General features: G+C 38.2%; 2 protein-coding genes across 2 annotated transcripts in view; one reads left to right on the top strand and one right to left on the bottom strand.

Annotated features, from left to right (window-relative positions):
- Positions 1–158, bottom strand: part of TRMT13 (tRNA methyltransferase 13 homolog (S. cerevisiae)) — a 7218-nt gene extending 7060 nt beyond the window's left edge. Inside the window, exon 1 of the mRNA XM_009884911.1 lies at positions 20–158. Within this exon, the coding sequence (XP_009883213.1) occupies positions 20–158 (139 nt within the window). The remainder of the gene's footprint in view (positions 1–19) is intronic.
- A 614-nt stretch (positions 159–772) lies between these two features.
- Positions 773–12948, top strand: SASS6 (spindle assembly 6 homolog (C. elegans)). The gene is given in 17 exon segments (XM_009884768.1): positions 773–808; positions 811–891; positions 2741–2820; positions 4713–4817; positions 5773–5944; positions 6893–6970; positions 7954–8073; positions 8178–8369; positions 8586–8780; positions 9168–9257; positions 9361–9540; positions 10169–10250; positions 10703–10812; positions 11653–11775; positions 12097–12185; positions 12677–12768; positions 12863–12948. Coding segments are annotated over 17 exon segments (1911 nt in total).
- The last annotated feature ends 1779 nt before the right edge of the window (positions 12949–14727 follow it).

Here is a 14727-nt window from a genome sequence, read left to right as displayed (position 1 = left end):
TTCTGCCTCGGCCCTGCACGGGACCCGCAGCGCTGCCGGCCCGGCCGCTGTTTGCGCGTCTCCCAGGCCGCAGCGGTTGCCCCGGGGGCGGGCAGGCCCGCCTCCTCCGCCGCCTCCTCGCCGTCTGAAACTGGCGTTACCGCGGCCTCCCGGGGCATTTGAGCTCCCTCCCCGCTGCCCCGATGGCGGGGACCGGCCCCCACGGCCGTCCCGCTCGGTTTCTGCCGAGGGATAAGTTGGTTTTGGGGCAGCCTGTGCCTGTGTGCGTGGCTTAGCGCTGGCGTGTGGGAAGGCCCATGAATGTTGTATGCGAAGTGTCTGTTCAAAATATAGTGAATTTCAGGAATGTAGGTCCTATCTGGATTAGACAGTGTGTTGCGGGCGTTAGGGCTGCTCTGGCTTGCCTGTATTAGCAGGCACAGAAAGGCTGATGGCTGTAATGCAAGTAACTCCTCAGGTTACTCAACAAGAAGTAAATGAAAGCAAGGTAGCTCTGTGTGAACGATTATCAAAAGTTTCAGCCGTCGTTAATAAATTTCAGCAGGCTTTTCCAAAGGTTCTAGTTTCTGGACAAAGTTTCAAAACTTCTGCCTTGGTATTTAAAGTTTGGTGGGTAACGAGCAATAAAAAAAGCCCTGAGGTGACTGAGGAGCTGTAAACGGTGGGGCTTTCAGATATCTTAGTAGTAGTCATCAGTGGGAACTTTCTCAATATTTCTGCCTAGATTTTTGTTCTTGAAATGTCATCTGATTCCTGTAATGTGGCTACAAACATGTTATTTGGAGAATGTTTGCTTGATTTGTTACTAAGTTTTACCTTTTTGTACACAGGAGATTAAATGTTCGAGTGAATATTGAGCTACTGTCAATTTCTAATCCTGTTCATAAAAAGGTTTGTGGATTAGTTATATTTGTGTCATTCATTAGGTATTATCTGCATTTCATTGTATAAGACAAATAGGCAAAAAGCAAAATAGGATTTTAGTATGTTTGTGACTTGACCTTATTTTTTTTTAATATATAATTTCTTGAGTAATTTAGTTGGTTTGGTATGGTGTTTTTTTTCCCAAGCCTTTTTAGCCCTCTCTTTTAGTTTGGCTGTTCACGGGTCTTAGTAAACGTGTGAAGTAAAAGTATTTGGAGACACTCAGAGGAATACGAGTTAGAGCTTAAGAGCAATCTCACTTTAAATATACTCAACATTTATTTAAGAATAATAGCAGCAGTTGTCTTTGCAAAGTCCTCATCTTAACTTGTAAAAATGACAACTTGTATGCGGATGTAACGTTTTGCTTTTTATTGATAAGTGTGTTAGTTTTTGAATATTTGGAATTCATCCAGGATGGTAGGAAAGAAGTAATGTACTAAATTTGCTGTAAAAAAAAAAACCCAAATAGTAAAATCTTCTGTCTCAGGAAAAATGGCAATGAGATTGCTGCTGGAGGTTATAAAATCTTTTTTGTTATATGTCTAATTTGTCACTTAAACTGTATGTCCACCTACCATGATGTTAAGATTGGCTATTAGTTGGTTATAGTGTTATTGAGTAAAGATTAATTTGTAAAGGAGTACAGCATTTTTTTGTAAGATTCTGCTAACTGACAATAATACTACTACTAAGTTCAGTTAAAAACTGTGTACCCAGCTGCAGCCTGTGTCAGCAGGAACCTGGAGGTCCAGTTGGGAACATCAGTGAGTGATCAGTCTAAAAAAAGATAATTTCAAATGCTTGGATCAGTTAATGGGATATCAAACCAAGCAGGCATTCTTATTCTACTTGACAACCTGCCCTAGTTGGTTTGGGGTGGCATTAGTTTTTTACATAAGCTGGCTGCACATCTAAATCCCTACGTTTGTTTATACATCTCCAACTGAGAGTTTTGTTAGTGTTACTGGTATCTGGATTACTGAAACTTGTTTCAGTTCTGTGTATGTACATGTGCTATGTACATATGCAACACTTCAGTTATGTTGGAAGAGCTGTGAGGTTTCTACTTCCTTTCTTTCACTGCTAGGGAATGTTATCATCCTCATACGGGTTTGAGCCTTCTAATAGAGAACAGGTGCCTGGGCCTAATATACCAGGTGTTTTGCATAACCTCAGCCTTGTAATGAAAGACTAAGGTTTACGGAGAAGGCAGGTTTTCCAAAACACTGTGTAGACCTCCAGCAGACAAAGAGTTTATTTTTAAAAGCTAAGCAGTATAATGCTACAATTTTCCTCACAAGCTTGCTGGGCTTCAGCTGTACCCATTTTATGTTTGCTTTGCAAAGCTCTATATTCAAATATATAAACCCTTCAGAAAGTGGTTTCTTAAACTTTTAGGAGCAATATGGTCTGAAAAACTTCCAGTGATGGGAATGATGTGTTTGTGATCCATTACAGTGGACTGCTAGTGCTACACTCAATTTCATGATGGGGAAAAATAGCAGATAGTTTTCTTTCTGTAAAATGATGAAGACACATTGAATTTTGAAACCTTTGCTGCTCAAAGTTGAAGGTTTTTACTTAGTTTATTTTTGTGAGAAATAGTATTTCTGTTTTTCCCACTGTAATATTTGAATTTGTGTTAAACGTTAATGTTTTCCACCTTCTGAATTAGTTGCCACAATTCTATCATATTTTTGGCTAAAGAATAAAAATATTAAATACTGTTTGCAATATCTGTTTACAGTATTTAAACAATCCTACAGGGTGTTTTTTAGTATTTTAAATCATATTAAAATGTCTGTCTTTTCAGGATTTAGCTGTTAGACTGACTGATGATGCTGATCCTTTTTTCCTTTATAACCTTGTCATATCCGAGGAAGATTTTCAAAGGTAAGCGAAATTATCATGTCTTGTCTGTGACACATTTCTAAATGGCAAAAAAAGAACAAAAGAATATTTTTAGCTTAGAATGGTCTATCTTGCAATTTACATTTTGGCATTTTTCATTTGTGGAGCTTTGTCAGTATTTTAGTAGCGGTATTCTCTTTGACCAGTCGGTGACACAGCCAAGTACAGGAAAGTGATTGGCTCAAGATTATACAGATGCATGACATAATCCTGATGTTAAGTTCCCTGCGTAGCGACAGTACCACAGTTTATATTACTACTTGCATCTTCTGCTTATCGTAACTGCTTCTTATAGACTATTGTATGTGTGTGAACTATTTCAAGATATAATTGCCAGAGGAAAGTCTGTTTGCATGGACATGGATTCACAGACCTGAGCCTTTGTCTTATGGGTTTCTTGCGTACTAATTGTACTGTTTGGTCTCATTTTAACTTGCTCAGAATTTGATCATCAAATTTTGGCATCAAGCATGAACAGTTCAGTTTTCTGCTTTGTTGTTTGGTGATTGTTTTTTTTGGTTTGTTTGGTTTGGTTGTGGTTTTTGTGTTGGTTTTTTTTGTGGGGGTTTTTTAAAGGGAGATGTGATCAGTGTGTGGATCAAAAGGCAAAAGTAAAATAATATTTGTAAAACAGAGGTGCAGAAGAAGTGTTTTGTTATACAAGGTGTGGCTTTGTGCATACCCTGTTGAATGTCTGTTTCTGTGTAATTGTGTACCTTCACCATAGACAGAGTAAACTCAAAGACAAACAAGTAGGCAGATAAGGTCTTGATATAATGGTTGAGTCTCCCCTCATTGTCCTTTGCTTCTTCCATGTGCCCTTATCCAATCACCATACGGCTCTGTGCTGTAAGGAAGGCGTCTACTCAAAGGAGCACATTTTTTGTGCCACCATAACTTTTTTCTCTTAGTGCAGGCAAGTGTAGGGTACTGCATCTGGGGAGGAATAACCCCATGCATCAGTTGAGGTTGGGTGCTGATGTCCTGGAGAGCACCTCTGTGGAAGTCCTGGTGGACAACAGGATGACCATGAGCCAGCAATGTGCGCTGGCGGCCAAGAAAGTGAATGGCATCCTGGGGTGCATCAAGAAGAGTGTGGCCAGCAGGTCGAGGGAGGTCATCCTCCCCCTCTACTCTGCCCTGGAGAGGCCACATCTGGAGTACTGTGTCCAGTTCTGGGCTCCCCAGTTCAAGAAGGGCAGGGAACTGCTGGAGAGGGTCCAGCAAAGGGCTACAAAGATGATGAGGGGATTGGAACATCTTTCATACGAGGAAACGCTGAGGGACTTGGGTCTCTTTAGTCTAGAGAAAAGAAGATTGAGGGGGGATCTTATTAATGCTTACAAATACTTACAGGGAAGGTGCCAGGGGGATGGGAGCAGTCTTTTTTCAGGGGTGCCCAGTGATAGGACAAGAGGTAATGGGCACAAACTTGAACATAGGAAGTTCCATCTTAACATGAGGAGGAACTTCTTTACTTTGAGGACGGCATAGCACTGGAACAGGCTGCCCAGAGAGGTTGTGGAGTCTCCCACTCTGGAGACATTCAGAACCCGCCTGGACGCTGTCCTGTGCAACCTGCTGTAGGTGACCCTGCTCTGGTGGGAGGGTTGGACTAGATGATCTCCAGAGGTCCCTTCCAACCCTGACCATTCTGTGATTTGCAAGAACTCTTGGAATCAAAAGTATCCTCTAGAGGTTATTATCCAAGACGTGATCACATTTTTGTGTTCAGGATTGAAAATAGCATGCTAGTGAACTTTAATGACATGATCAGAATTAGTTCTTTCTACTAGTGTAAACAAAATATTTTATAGGAAATGAATTACACTTCTATATATTGTTAATATATTTTTTCCAATCTGTTTATATAGTTTAAAATCCCAGCAAGGTCTCTTGGTAGACTTCTCTGCTTTCCCACAAAAATTTATAGATCTGCTTCAACAATGCATTCAGGAACAGAACAAAGATATCCCAAGGTAGGTAATAAGTGAGTGCCATATTACTGTGTGTGTACATGTTCTTAAAATACTTGTCAGCCACTCAGACTGAGAAGAGTTGGTAGAACAAGGATAATTTAACCTGGACGCATCTGAGTATCAGTCAGAGGATGTTACTGACAAAACCTATGTCTTGGGGGGACTGAGCAGTGGAATTGATGTCTGTAATAGTCTCCCCATCTGAGTGGAAGCTGGCAAGCTTCACAAGCTAGTAGGCGTGCAAGGATGCAGCACTGGTGTGTCATCGTCCACCCCCCTCCCTTTTTTTCTTTTTTTTTAAACAGTTTAACTCTAGAGACCTAATGTGAATTTGATGGACTGAGGTGTAAATCATTCTGTTTCACATGAGAAGGCAAAGGCATCCTGACAAGGATATTTTTTTTTTTCCTTTCATTTCAGCGTTCAGATATTAAGATGTGAGGGGGGAAACCTGAGGTCCACTCTTCCCTGTAGTGGCCCTTTCATATGTTATTTTTGTGTGTGTGGGGGTACTGAGGAAAGGCCTGTCCAGAGTAGCTAGCTCCATTCCAGTAATCGGGCCGTTTCCTGAAGTACGTACTGTGTGAAATGAATTTTACTAGGTTGTAGGATACCTGAAAGTCAGGAGTCTATTTTGCTTTTGAATTTTGTTAAAGACCTTACTTGGTTTTGGACTCCTCAGTCGAAGATGAGCTTCTGAAAATTGTACAAATAAACAAACTGATTAGTTTTGTCCACTTCTTATTATAAGGTGCAAGCATTGTAGTTGATATTTGTTTGTAGTATTAACTGCAACATAGGGATTGAATTTCATAGTTCTTTTTCAAACAAGAACTAGACAGCCTTTTATTGCACATGTACAAATATATTTTATTTGAAAACAGCTTGTCGGATCTACAGGTAGTTTCAGGAAAAGGAATATGCTAAACTTTTAATTATTTTTGATTTTCCCTAGGTTTTTGCTGCAGTTAGTTTCTTCAGCATCTGTTCTAGATCACACACCTGTCTCTTTAAATGTAGTGGAGACCAACCCTTTTAAGCATCTTACCCATCTCTCTCTAAAATTCCTACCAGGAAATGATGCAGAAATAAAGAAGTTTTTAGCCAGCTGTTTGAAATGTCTTAAGGTAAAACAAAGGCTCGTCATAGCTGCAACTAGTCCTTGATGCTATGTATACTTAATCATTTTTTTCCATCTTAATACTTCAAAAGTATGTATGAAATTGTATGCTCTGGTTTATTTTTTATTTTAGCTCATATATGTCATTGCATGCAGTTATTTGGTGCATGTCATAAAACTAAATTGTTACTGTCACTCTAGCCATGAAAATATTACATGTCTATTCAGCCAAGCGCTATAATTTGAACTGGCAGCAAATCAGGTATTTTACACTTGCGGTGCACGTAGTATGCAGCTGTCGAATGCTTCTGAATGCTTCAGTGTCTCGTGCTTCATAGCCTTGTGCTGATTGCCAGATCAACTGCAAAAGTAAAATATCATAAACTTTCAGTCTTTGTTCCGCAGTTGGGTTCAGGAAAGTGTGTGTGTATAAAGTTCCAAGGCTTTACGGACTTCAGAGGGCTGGTAGCTGTAAATAGCAAATAAAAATTGTCATGTTGATGCAGTTGATAGCATGCTAGGTTTTATTAAACGAGAAATTAATGGTCTCATAGTTTGACTGTTGCCTGTTTCCGTTTCATAACCTGGGATTTGTGTGTCTCCTACTGTGCTGTCGTGGTTATAGCCACCTAATAAGCCAGTATTATAACATAAATTTACTTTATTTCACTTGATCTGCTGTTCATGCAACTCCTTTGTAAACAAGTCTTTAAGATAAGAAATTTATCCTTCTAGAAACTGGGAAAGAATTTAATTCAGGGGTTTTACTTTGTGAGCTAATGCTTTTTCTTTTAAGCTTATTAATTAAATAAATTTAATATTGAATAATGTATAATTTTTCCACAAATATAATGGGTATGTGGTTGCTTAGGCAGGGTATGCTGATAAAACAGAAGCTAAATACTACTTGTATTTTGGGAGCTAAGGATTTGACCTGATGTCAATTTGTACATAGGAAGACAAAACGATGTTGGAAGAAAAGCTTAGAAGAACTGAAGAGGATCTTACCAGACAACTGAGCTACACTCAACAGGTAGTGTAAATTTTTAACTTTCCTGTTGTAAGTTGCACTTTTTTTAATCTGTGGAAAATGTACCTTCTTGTGGGCTGGTTGGTTAGCCACTACCTAGCCAAGATAATTGACTTGGGACGGAGTGAAAAGAAAAGTAGTCTACTGTAGCTTTTCTTAAGAATGAGTAAAGTGTGCAACAGAAGGATAAAATTTAGTTCTTACAGTAATAAAACAGAGTTTTAGTTTATTTTGTACAGAGGTCTGTCTGTATATGCATATACAAATTGTATACTGAATATATGGTAGTGTGAAGATAAACATACTCTACATATTCTGTGAATAGTTGGAAATCCTTATATTTGGAAAAAATGAAACCATGATAAATCAGAAGTCTCGGACTTCATGTTACTCTGGTACTTCTTGATTTTTGCAGTCAGCCCAGTAATGACTTCATATTTGTGTTTCAAGAGGATGATTTGGGTCAAATTCTAGAATTACAAAGGTGACTTTTTTGACTATCACGAAACAGAAAAATTCCATTAAAACTGCTATTATGGAGCTTTTTTGTAGTGGAATACTTGTTTACTTTGTCTTTGCGGTTTCAGTTGAAGTTACTGGAATGTGTTTGCTGAATTGGAATGCAGAATTGCAAATCAAAAAGAGGAAAAGATGCTGCTGAAGAACACCCCCCCCTTACTAGAGCACTTTGTGTTATAAGGGTAGGGAACATCAATACAAATAGCAACAAACGATAGTTGCTGGAAGAAAATACAATTGGAAATTAAGATTATTTTATCCACAGTGTCAGAAAGGTGCTCTTTAGCTTCTCAGCGCCTTACTTTCTTGTTTACAGAATGAACAGATATTTTGGCACATGGTGCTGAAACTTAGACTTTTCTTAATAATTCCATGTCCTTTTTAAGTAGCAACTGTAAAGAATAATTCAGTATTGACTGAAATGCTTAGATTTTTAAAACTCTACGTGCTTTGTCAAACTTAAACAGAGCTTGTCAGAGAAGAGCCGAGAGCTAGACAAACTGAAAAATGAATGGACATCATACACTACAGCTCTAACAAACAAACACACACAGGAGCTGACAAGTGAAAAGGAAAAAGCTCTCCAGGTATGACAACAGAAAAGAATTAACAATATTCTTACATGAGTAAAGTTTCTTGGCTGAATTTTCAAATTCATTGAATAACTACTTAGTTTCTTTGCTTCTCACAGGCACAAGCTCAGTACCAACAACAGCATGAACAACAGAAAAAGGAATTAGAAAATTTGCATCAGAAAAGTATGCAACAGTTGCAGAACAGACTCTCAGAACTTGAGGTCATCAATAAAGATCTAACAGAAAGGAGATACAAAGGAGACTCCACAGTCAGAGAACTGAAAGCAAAGCTTTCTGGAATAGAAGATGTATGGCTTATTCATTTCCATAACCAAACTTATTATTTTTAGAGCATTAACGTTGCCTGCCTATGCATGTAATAGCAAATACAGCATATGAACATTGTTCAACTCTTCTTCGTTCCACATTGTGCTTACTATTTAGATGTAGCTGTTTAAATTACTGTTACAGGTTTTCTTAAAAAAAAAAATAAAAAAAAAAAAAATTCCTTCCCAACATTCTAGGAATGTCAAAGAGCAAAGCAGGAGGTGCTGTCACTGCGTCGGGAGAACACGACTCTGGATGCTGAATGTCATGAAAAAGAGAAACTCATTAATCAGCTACAGACACGAGTTGCTGTTCTGGAGCAAGAGATCAAAGATAAAGATCAGCTAGTTATGAGAACAAAAGAAGTATTAGATGCGACACAAGAACAAAAGGTTCCTTCAAGTTTAAAAATATTTTTCTCCAAAGATCTGTAGAACCTTCTTAATTGCAGTGTCTGTAGATTAGCAGCTGACCAGTTTTTATGAATACAGCACGTAAGCTTTCAAATGTAGTTAAAGATTCTAAATTATGGCATCAAAAGTATACTGGGTTCAGTTTTGCCAAGGTCACTACTGTTTTAATATTATGGTACTGAAGTACAGTTAGTGGTACTTTTTGTAAACAAAAAAATGGATTAGTTGAGATACTATGTGATTTGACTGAAAAGCAATGACTGAATTTCTTGTAAAGATTAGTTCTCCAAGAATTATTGAGGTTCTACTTGAAATCATCAGTGATGTCTATTACATCTTTATTATAATATGCTTAATCTTTTAAAGGTGATACTGGAAGAAAGCACAGAGAAAAAGCAAAGTCATATTGAAAAACTAGAGACAACAATTAAGTCGCTGTCAGCTGAACTTCTTAAGGTTTGTTTGAACTTGTTATTATCCTAATGAAAGGTCTTCCTTCTTTTTAGGTGCTTCTTTATTTTGAGAATATCTGATTTGGTTTTGGTTTTTTTTTTTATAGGCTAATGAAATTATCAAGAAGTTACAAGGAGATTTGAAAACTCTCATGAGTAAATTAAAATTGAAAAATACAGTGACAATTCAACAGGAAAAACTGTTGGCAGAAAAAGAAGAGAGACTTCAAAAAGAGCAGAGAGAATTGCAGGAGATGGGACAATCTCTTCGAATGAAAGAGCAGGAGGTATTGTGACATGTTAACCCTCTGTCCTGTAAATGCTCTTATACGTAGTGTGTTGGGGTTTGTGTTTTTTAACTTATTTATAGCAATTAGGTCTTAAATCTTTCTGTGAAATAGAGTGTATTCTTTTACTTAGTTAACATGTTTATTTAAACATGTAATCAACTTTTCATTTTTTTTATGTTAAGTTGATTTGTAATAGCCATCCATCTGTAGGGAAGAAAACTAAAATGGTGTTAAGAGTACAAAGCAATATAATGGATGAATCGATGTCCTTTAGAGGCCGTATTTGTGTGAAAGTTGGTGCAGGAGGCAAGAACTGGAACAGAACAGACTTCTTCTTCCATTAAGTATATTCCCCTGCTTGAAGTCTTTGTGTTATTTAATCATAGAAGAATTAAGGTTGGAAAGGTTTCTGCCTGTTGTCTTGTTGAAATCCTAGCTAAATGTAGGGCTTATTTTAAAAGAATTTTCATAGTGCTTTTTTAAAAAAAAAAAAAAAAGTTTGAACTTCTCTAAATAATTGTAGAACAACATTATAGATCCTTATTTCTTTATATTGTATTTTTCTTTCAGTTTGTAATTAGTAGTAGCTCCTGAGGGTGTTGTAATTATTATGGGAATATTGCAGGTTAGCAAGCTACAAGAACAGCTAGAAACTACAATCCAAAAGCTAGAAGAAAGTAAGCAGTTACTGAAAACCAATGAAAATGGTAGGTCTATACAATTTCATTTCTCCCTCTATAAAAATGAGAGTGATGTAGCTGCTACTGAAAATGAATGGAAGCAACTCTATTGCTTTACCTGGGTTCTTTTTCTGTAAAGAGCTACAATTATGGTCGTTTATGGGGGGGGAAAAAGCTTCTGTCTGTAGTGGGTGTGCAACACCTGAGAGCCCCAAGTAGCGAAGACTTCCTTTGCAGTGCTTGGGGTGGTGTGGCAGTGGGGGGGACTGCAGGGGGAGGAACAGAAGGGTCTGTAGGGGTGGAGGAAGCTTGAGCAAAAAGTTTTTTCAGGAGAGGAGGAGTTCTAGTAATGCTTGAGCTTAAGGAGGAAAAAGAGCCCACCAAGTTGTCACTTTTTTTGAGGAAGGGCTACCAGCTGCTTTAAACAGCTTGTAAGAGGAAGGACGTGAGCTTGACCTTTTTTTTTTTTCTCTCTTCAGTAATCACATGGTTAAACAAACAGCTGAATGAAATTCAGATGGCCAAGAAGCTAGAGACCTCTGCCAGTGCACATGGTGGCGTGAGGACTGCCATTTCGCCTCATGGCATGGTAAGATACAACTATAAATAACATGGTTATGATGTAGTTGTTATTGCCTGAAATGTATGGCCTTAAAAGAAAAGTGCTTTCATCTTCTTTAGGCCCTATAGTTTTGGGTGTGTGCTATTTATTTTTTTTAGTGTTTTTTTTTTTTTTTTTAAATAACATCCTACCCTGTTGGGTGCTGCTTGATGCCCTAGGCTTCTAAGTATTTTCTAAAGTCTCGCTTATTAAAATACACAAAACAATGCAAAATTAGTTTTGAAAATATGAAGTGCAGGATGAAGGGGGGGGGGAAAGGCATTTTTGTATTGTGAGGTTAACAAATACTAATTATCTTTGTATAGGCTGAAAAAGAAAGTGTACTATTTGAATACTCTTATTAGTGATATTTAGAAACATGAAAATAAGGGGTAAGAAACATTATCTACTATCTTTGTTAAATACCATAGCTCATTGGTTCTTACTCTTTGTTGTCCCCGTGTGTATAGATGTCTGTTGTCACCTAGTGATTGATGAGCTGCTTATTCAGTAGCGGAAGTGCATCTTCATGCCAAGAGGTCTCTGATTTATAGCTACATACATTTAATGTATTAATCAGTTACAGGGTATGTAGCTTATTATGAGCTTATAATTATTAGCTAAGAGTGCTCAACTCGTCTGACTTACAAGTTTTCCTTAAGAATGTGTATCTTGGAAAAGTGATCTTTTCTTCCCATCAGGAAGACTCAAATGAGCATTAGCTTTGTAACTGTGGTTGGTTGTTAATTTTGGAATTTTGAATCTCTACAAACAATTACTTCAAGAATTGGTTTTCTCCTTTTTGGATGTATTCTGTTTCTCTTACAGCCTGACCGACCATCCTTTCCTAGCTCAGGCATCACTCATCCCATTTCTCCTCTGTATGCCTACCAGAACTTTTCAGAAGCAGCACACAACAAAAACATCAATTCACAATGTCCAGTACCAAAGGCAGGTGCTTTGATTCTTCTGTTTGGTTAAGAATGGGGTAGTATAAAATGCCAAAGCTTAATGTTTTGAGTATTTCTTAAAATGCGTAAATATTTACCATCTATCCTATAGTACGCTTAAACTCCGTCCCAAGCGTTATGACTATTGGTAATGGCTAATGCCTGGCTTGAGTTTGCTTGTTCTTGCCCACTTTGCTGTGCCAAGTGCTGTGCGAGGTAGAGCAACATTAACCCCTCAACAGGTCATTCGCTGACCACACCTGCTGGTGGCCATCGTACCCTGAGCAGCTCTCGTTAACCTCCAACTCTTACATTTCTGCAGATCCAGTTTAACGCACAGCTTTCGAAAATGAATCGATGTTCAGATGTTCAGACAGCAACTGCAGCTGGTCATCCAGCAAATAAGGAGAAGTAAGTGTCATCTATTTTTAGTGTGTGTTTTTTTTAATTTATTATTATTTTTATCAAGCCATTTGTCTCCCATGTGTGCCTGCAACTGAACAAAACATTTCCAGTACCAAAGCCGGTTCTGTGATCTGCCTTTCTCCAGCAATGTGTTAATGAATTTTAAGTTGTGGCAGACTTAATTGGTTGCTGAGCATGGTTTGCAGCTAACAGAGGAAGAGCCATGCTTTCAGGAGTGGGGCCCACGGAACAAAAGTTCACTGTCCCTCCTGGTGACAGATTGAAGGCTGTCAGGTGATGGGTCAGTCAAAAACTTTGTTCTAGAGCATTCTTAACCTACTCAGGGATGGCTTACCTTTTAAATGATGACGTTCATGGGAAGGCAGTTGTTCCATTTCAATTTAAGATTCTTCTGAATGAGTCTGTATTCACCCTTGATATTAATACAGTGCTAACTAACTACATTTGTTTTAAATTTGAATTCTTTTTATTTCTAGTGGTGATAACTTGGGGCTGGAATCAAAGTATTTCAAGAAAAAAGATGACAGCATTCCTTTACGAGGGCTTAGTCAAAATACAGTTAACTCAGGTATGTATGGAAATAGTAAAACAAGACCTTATTTGAAATGTACTTAAAGGAATAGTTATGGTTCTAAGAACAGTATCTTGTTTCTGCTCTACAGAATATCTGAAACCATACCTACCAACAAAAGCCCAGCCCTCACCAAAAGCTGCAGTAACACCTGCCTCGGCTTATTTTCCTGGATAGTAGACAGCGTTCTTGAAGTAAGACTCCTCTTTTAACCACCTGGGTGACTTTTGGCTGTCCTGTAATAACATTTAGTAAATTATCAATGGGAACTGACATAATTTTATAAGTCTGAATCTGTTTTCTTTGAGAATGATACCTTGACTGACCTGGATGACTTTTCAGGATACTTGAGCCTAAAGAAAAGATGAAGCTTTAAGCAGCCTCAGCTGTAGCGGGAGCAATGCTGTAGTTCCATCACTGGGGCTGTGCAGAATTCCCTTAGCAGAGTCTTCCTCTAAACCCACTGAAGTGCACTGGCTTTTTTGTTACAGGAATTGACAAGTGTGGCTGTGTAACAGCTGAAACGTGTACTCTAGCATTCCCTGAGAGAACATTGCTCTAGGAATACTTTCCCGGACTCCTTTCAGAGAAAGGCTGATGCAAGTAGTGCTGGAGAACAGGGTGATGCTGTCAGTTTTAAGAACGGTCAAGCTCATACGTTAGCATGACTGCCTCACTAGCCCTCCCTTGCAGTTTTAATTTAAAAAATTGCTTTAATTTTGGAACCAGCTTATTTGAATTGGATATAGAGTTACAAATATATTTAAAATTAAAGATACTAAATTATTTCACTGACAGTATAAAATTTATAATTTAAAATTCTCACTCTTGGTTACCCTAACTTTTGTATTGATCTGTCAGTATTATATTCCACAGGCCACCATGCATAAAAAACATTGTAAGGTGAAGTATCTGAACGGTTACCTAGTGAAAGCATCACATCTAAAAGCTACTTAATTTTTACTACTCAGACTTTACAACTCTAAGACTGTACAGAAATTTAAGATACTGCAACACTCAAGTTTAGCTGGACTGAGTCTATCCTTCTTCTGCTACCTGGGGTCAGATACTGGAGCGACCCAACAGCTTCATTCTCTGCCAGCTTTTATTTGGTGTCCCCGTAAAGAACTGGCACGCAAGTATTTCTAACATACAAAATATGCTTTTTTAATGACTATTTACATACTTTTGTTGTTAATGATGTTTCACACCTTTTACCTTAGTTATTTAAGTGCATCCAGAGGACTGTATATTTAAGTGGTTTGTTTTGCAGTGCAAAATGTGTATATTTGTTTATAAATCAGCACCACGTTAATGTATATTCACTTGTTTTGGCATATGTAAGTTTCAATGGAAATATTAAATGGTTTTTATCAAAAACTCTAATTAGTAATGTTTTAAGAGTACTAAACCAACATCTCCACTGTACTGAAATTCCAAGATGAGGTAAGTGCCAGAACAGTACTATTTTATTCACCTTACCTTTTTCCGGAGTTTTCTTCCTAGTGTATTTGTTTCCCCACACAAGGCTGTGCTATGGCACACATATGCTCCCCAGATGGCAACCACCCCGCGCTAAGGGCTGTGCTTATGCTGCTGTTTCTAGCGAAGTTTCAGTAGGTGTAAATTTAATATGAATTTGAACTGTTTATATTTAAGCATAGATAAGCTGCTGGTAATGAAAATGCGGTAACTCGCCACATCTCTCAGCGCTATTCAAATGAAACAAAACCGTAGTGGGCCTGGGAGAACTAACACCACTGCAACATCGGGATGCAGAAAGTGCCGCGTGTGGAAGGCTGGCTGTCTTTGTGCGTGGCCCCTTCCGTGAAGCCTGTGTCTATCCCAGTCCTGCTCCGTTAGATCCCCAAGGAACGAGGCAGCTGGTGCTGCTGAACAAAAGGGAGAAGATCGACATGCTGCAGGCAGCCTTATCCAACAGGTAACACACAGCGC

This window comes from Charadrius vociferus, unplaced genomic scaffold (genome assembly GCF_000708025.1).
Source record: "Charadrius vociferus isolate BGI_N301 unplaced genomic scaffold, ASM70802v2 scaffold163, whole genome shotgun sequence".
Taxonomy (NCBI): Eukaryota; Metazoa; Chordata; class Aves; order Charadriiformes; family Charadriidae; genus Charadrius; species Charadrius vociferus.
The sequence above is the reverse complement of the archived record's forward strand: the minus strand, read 5'-3'. Positions and strand labels throughout refer to the sequence as shown.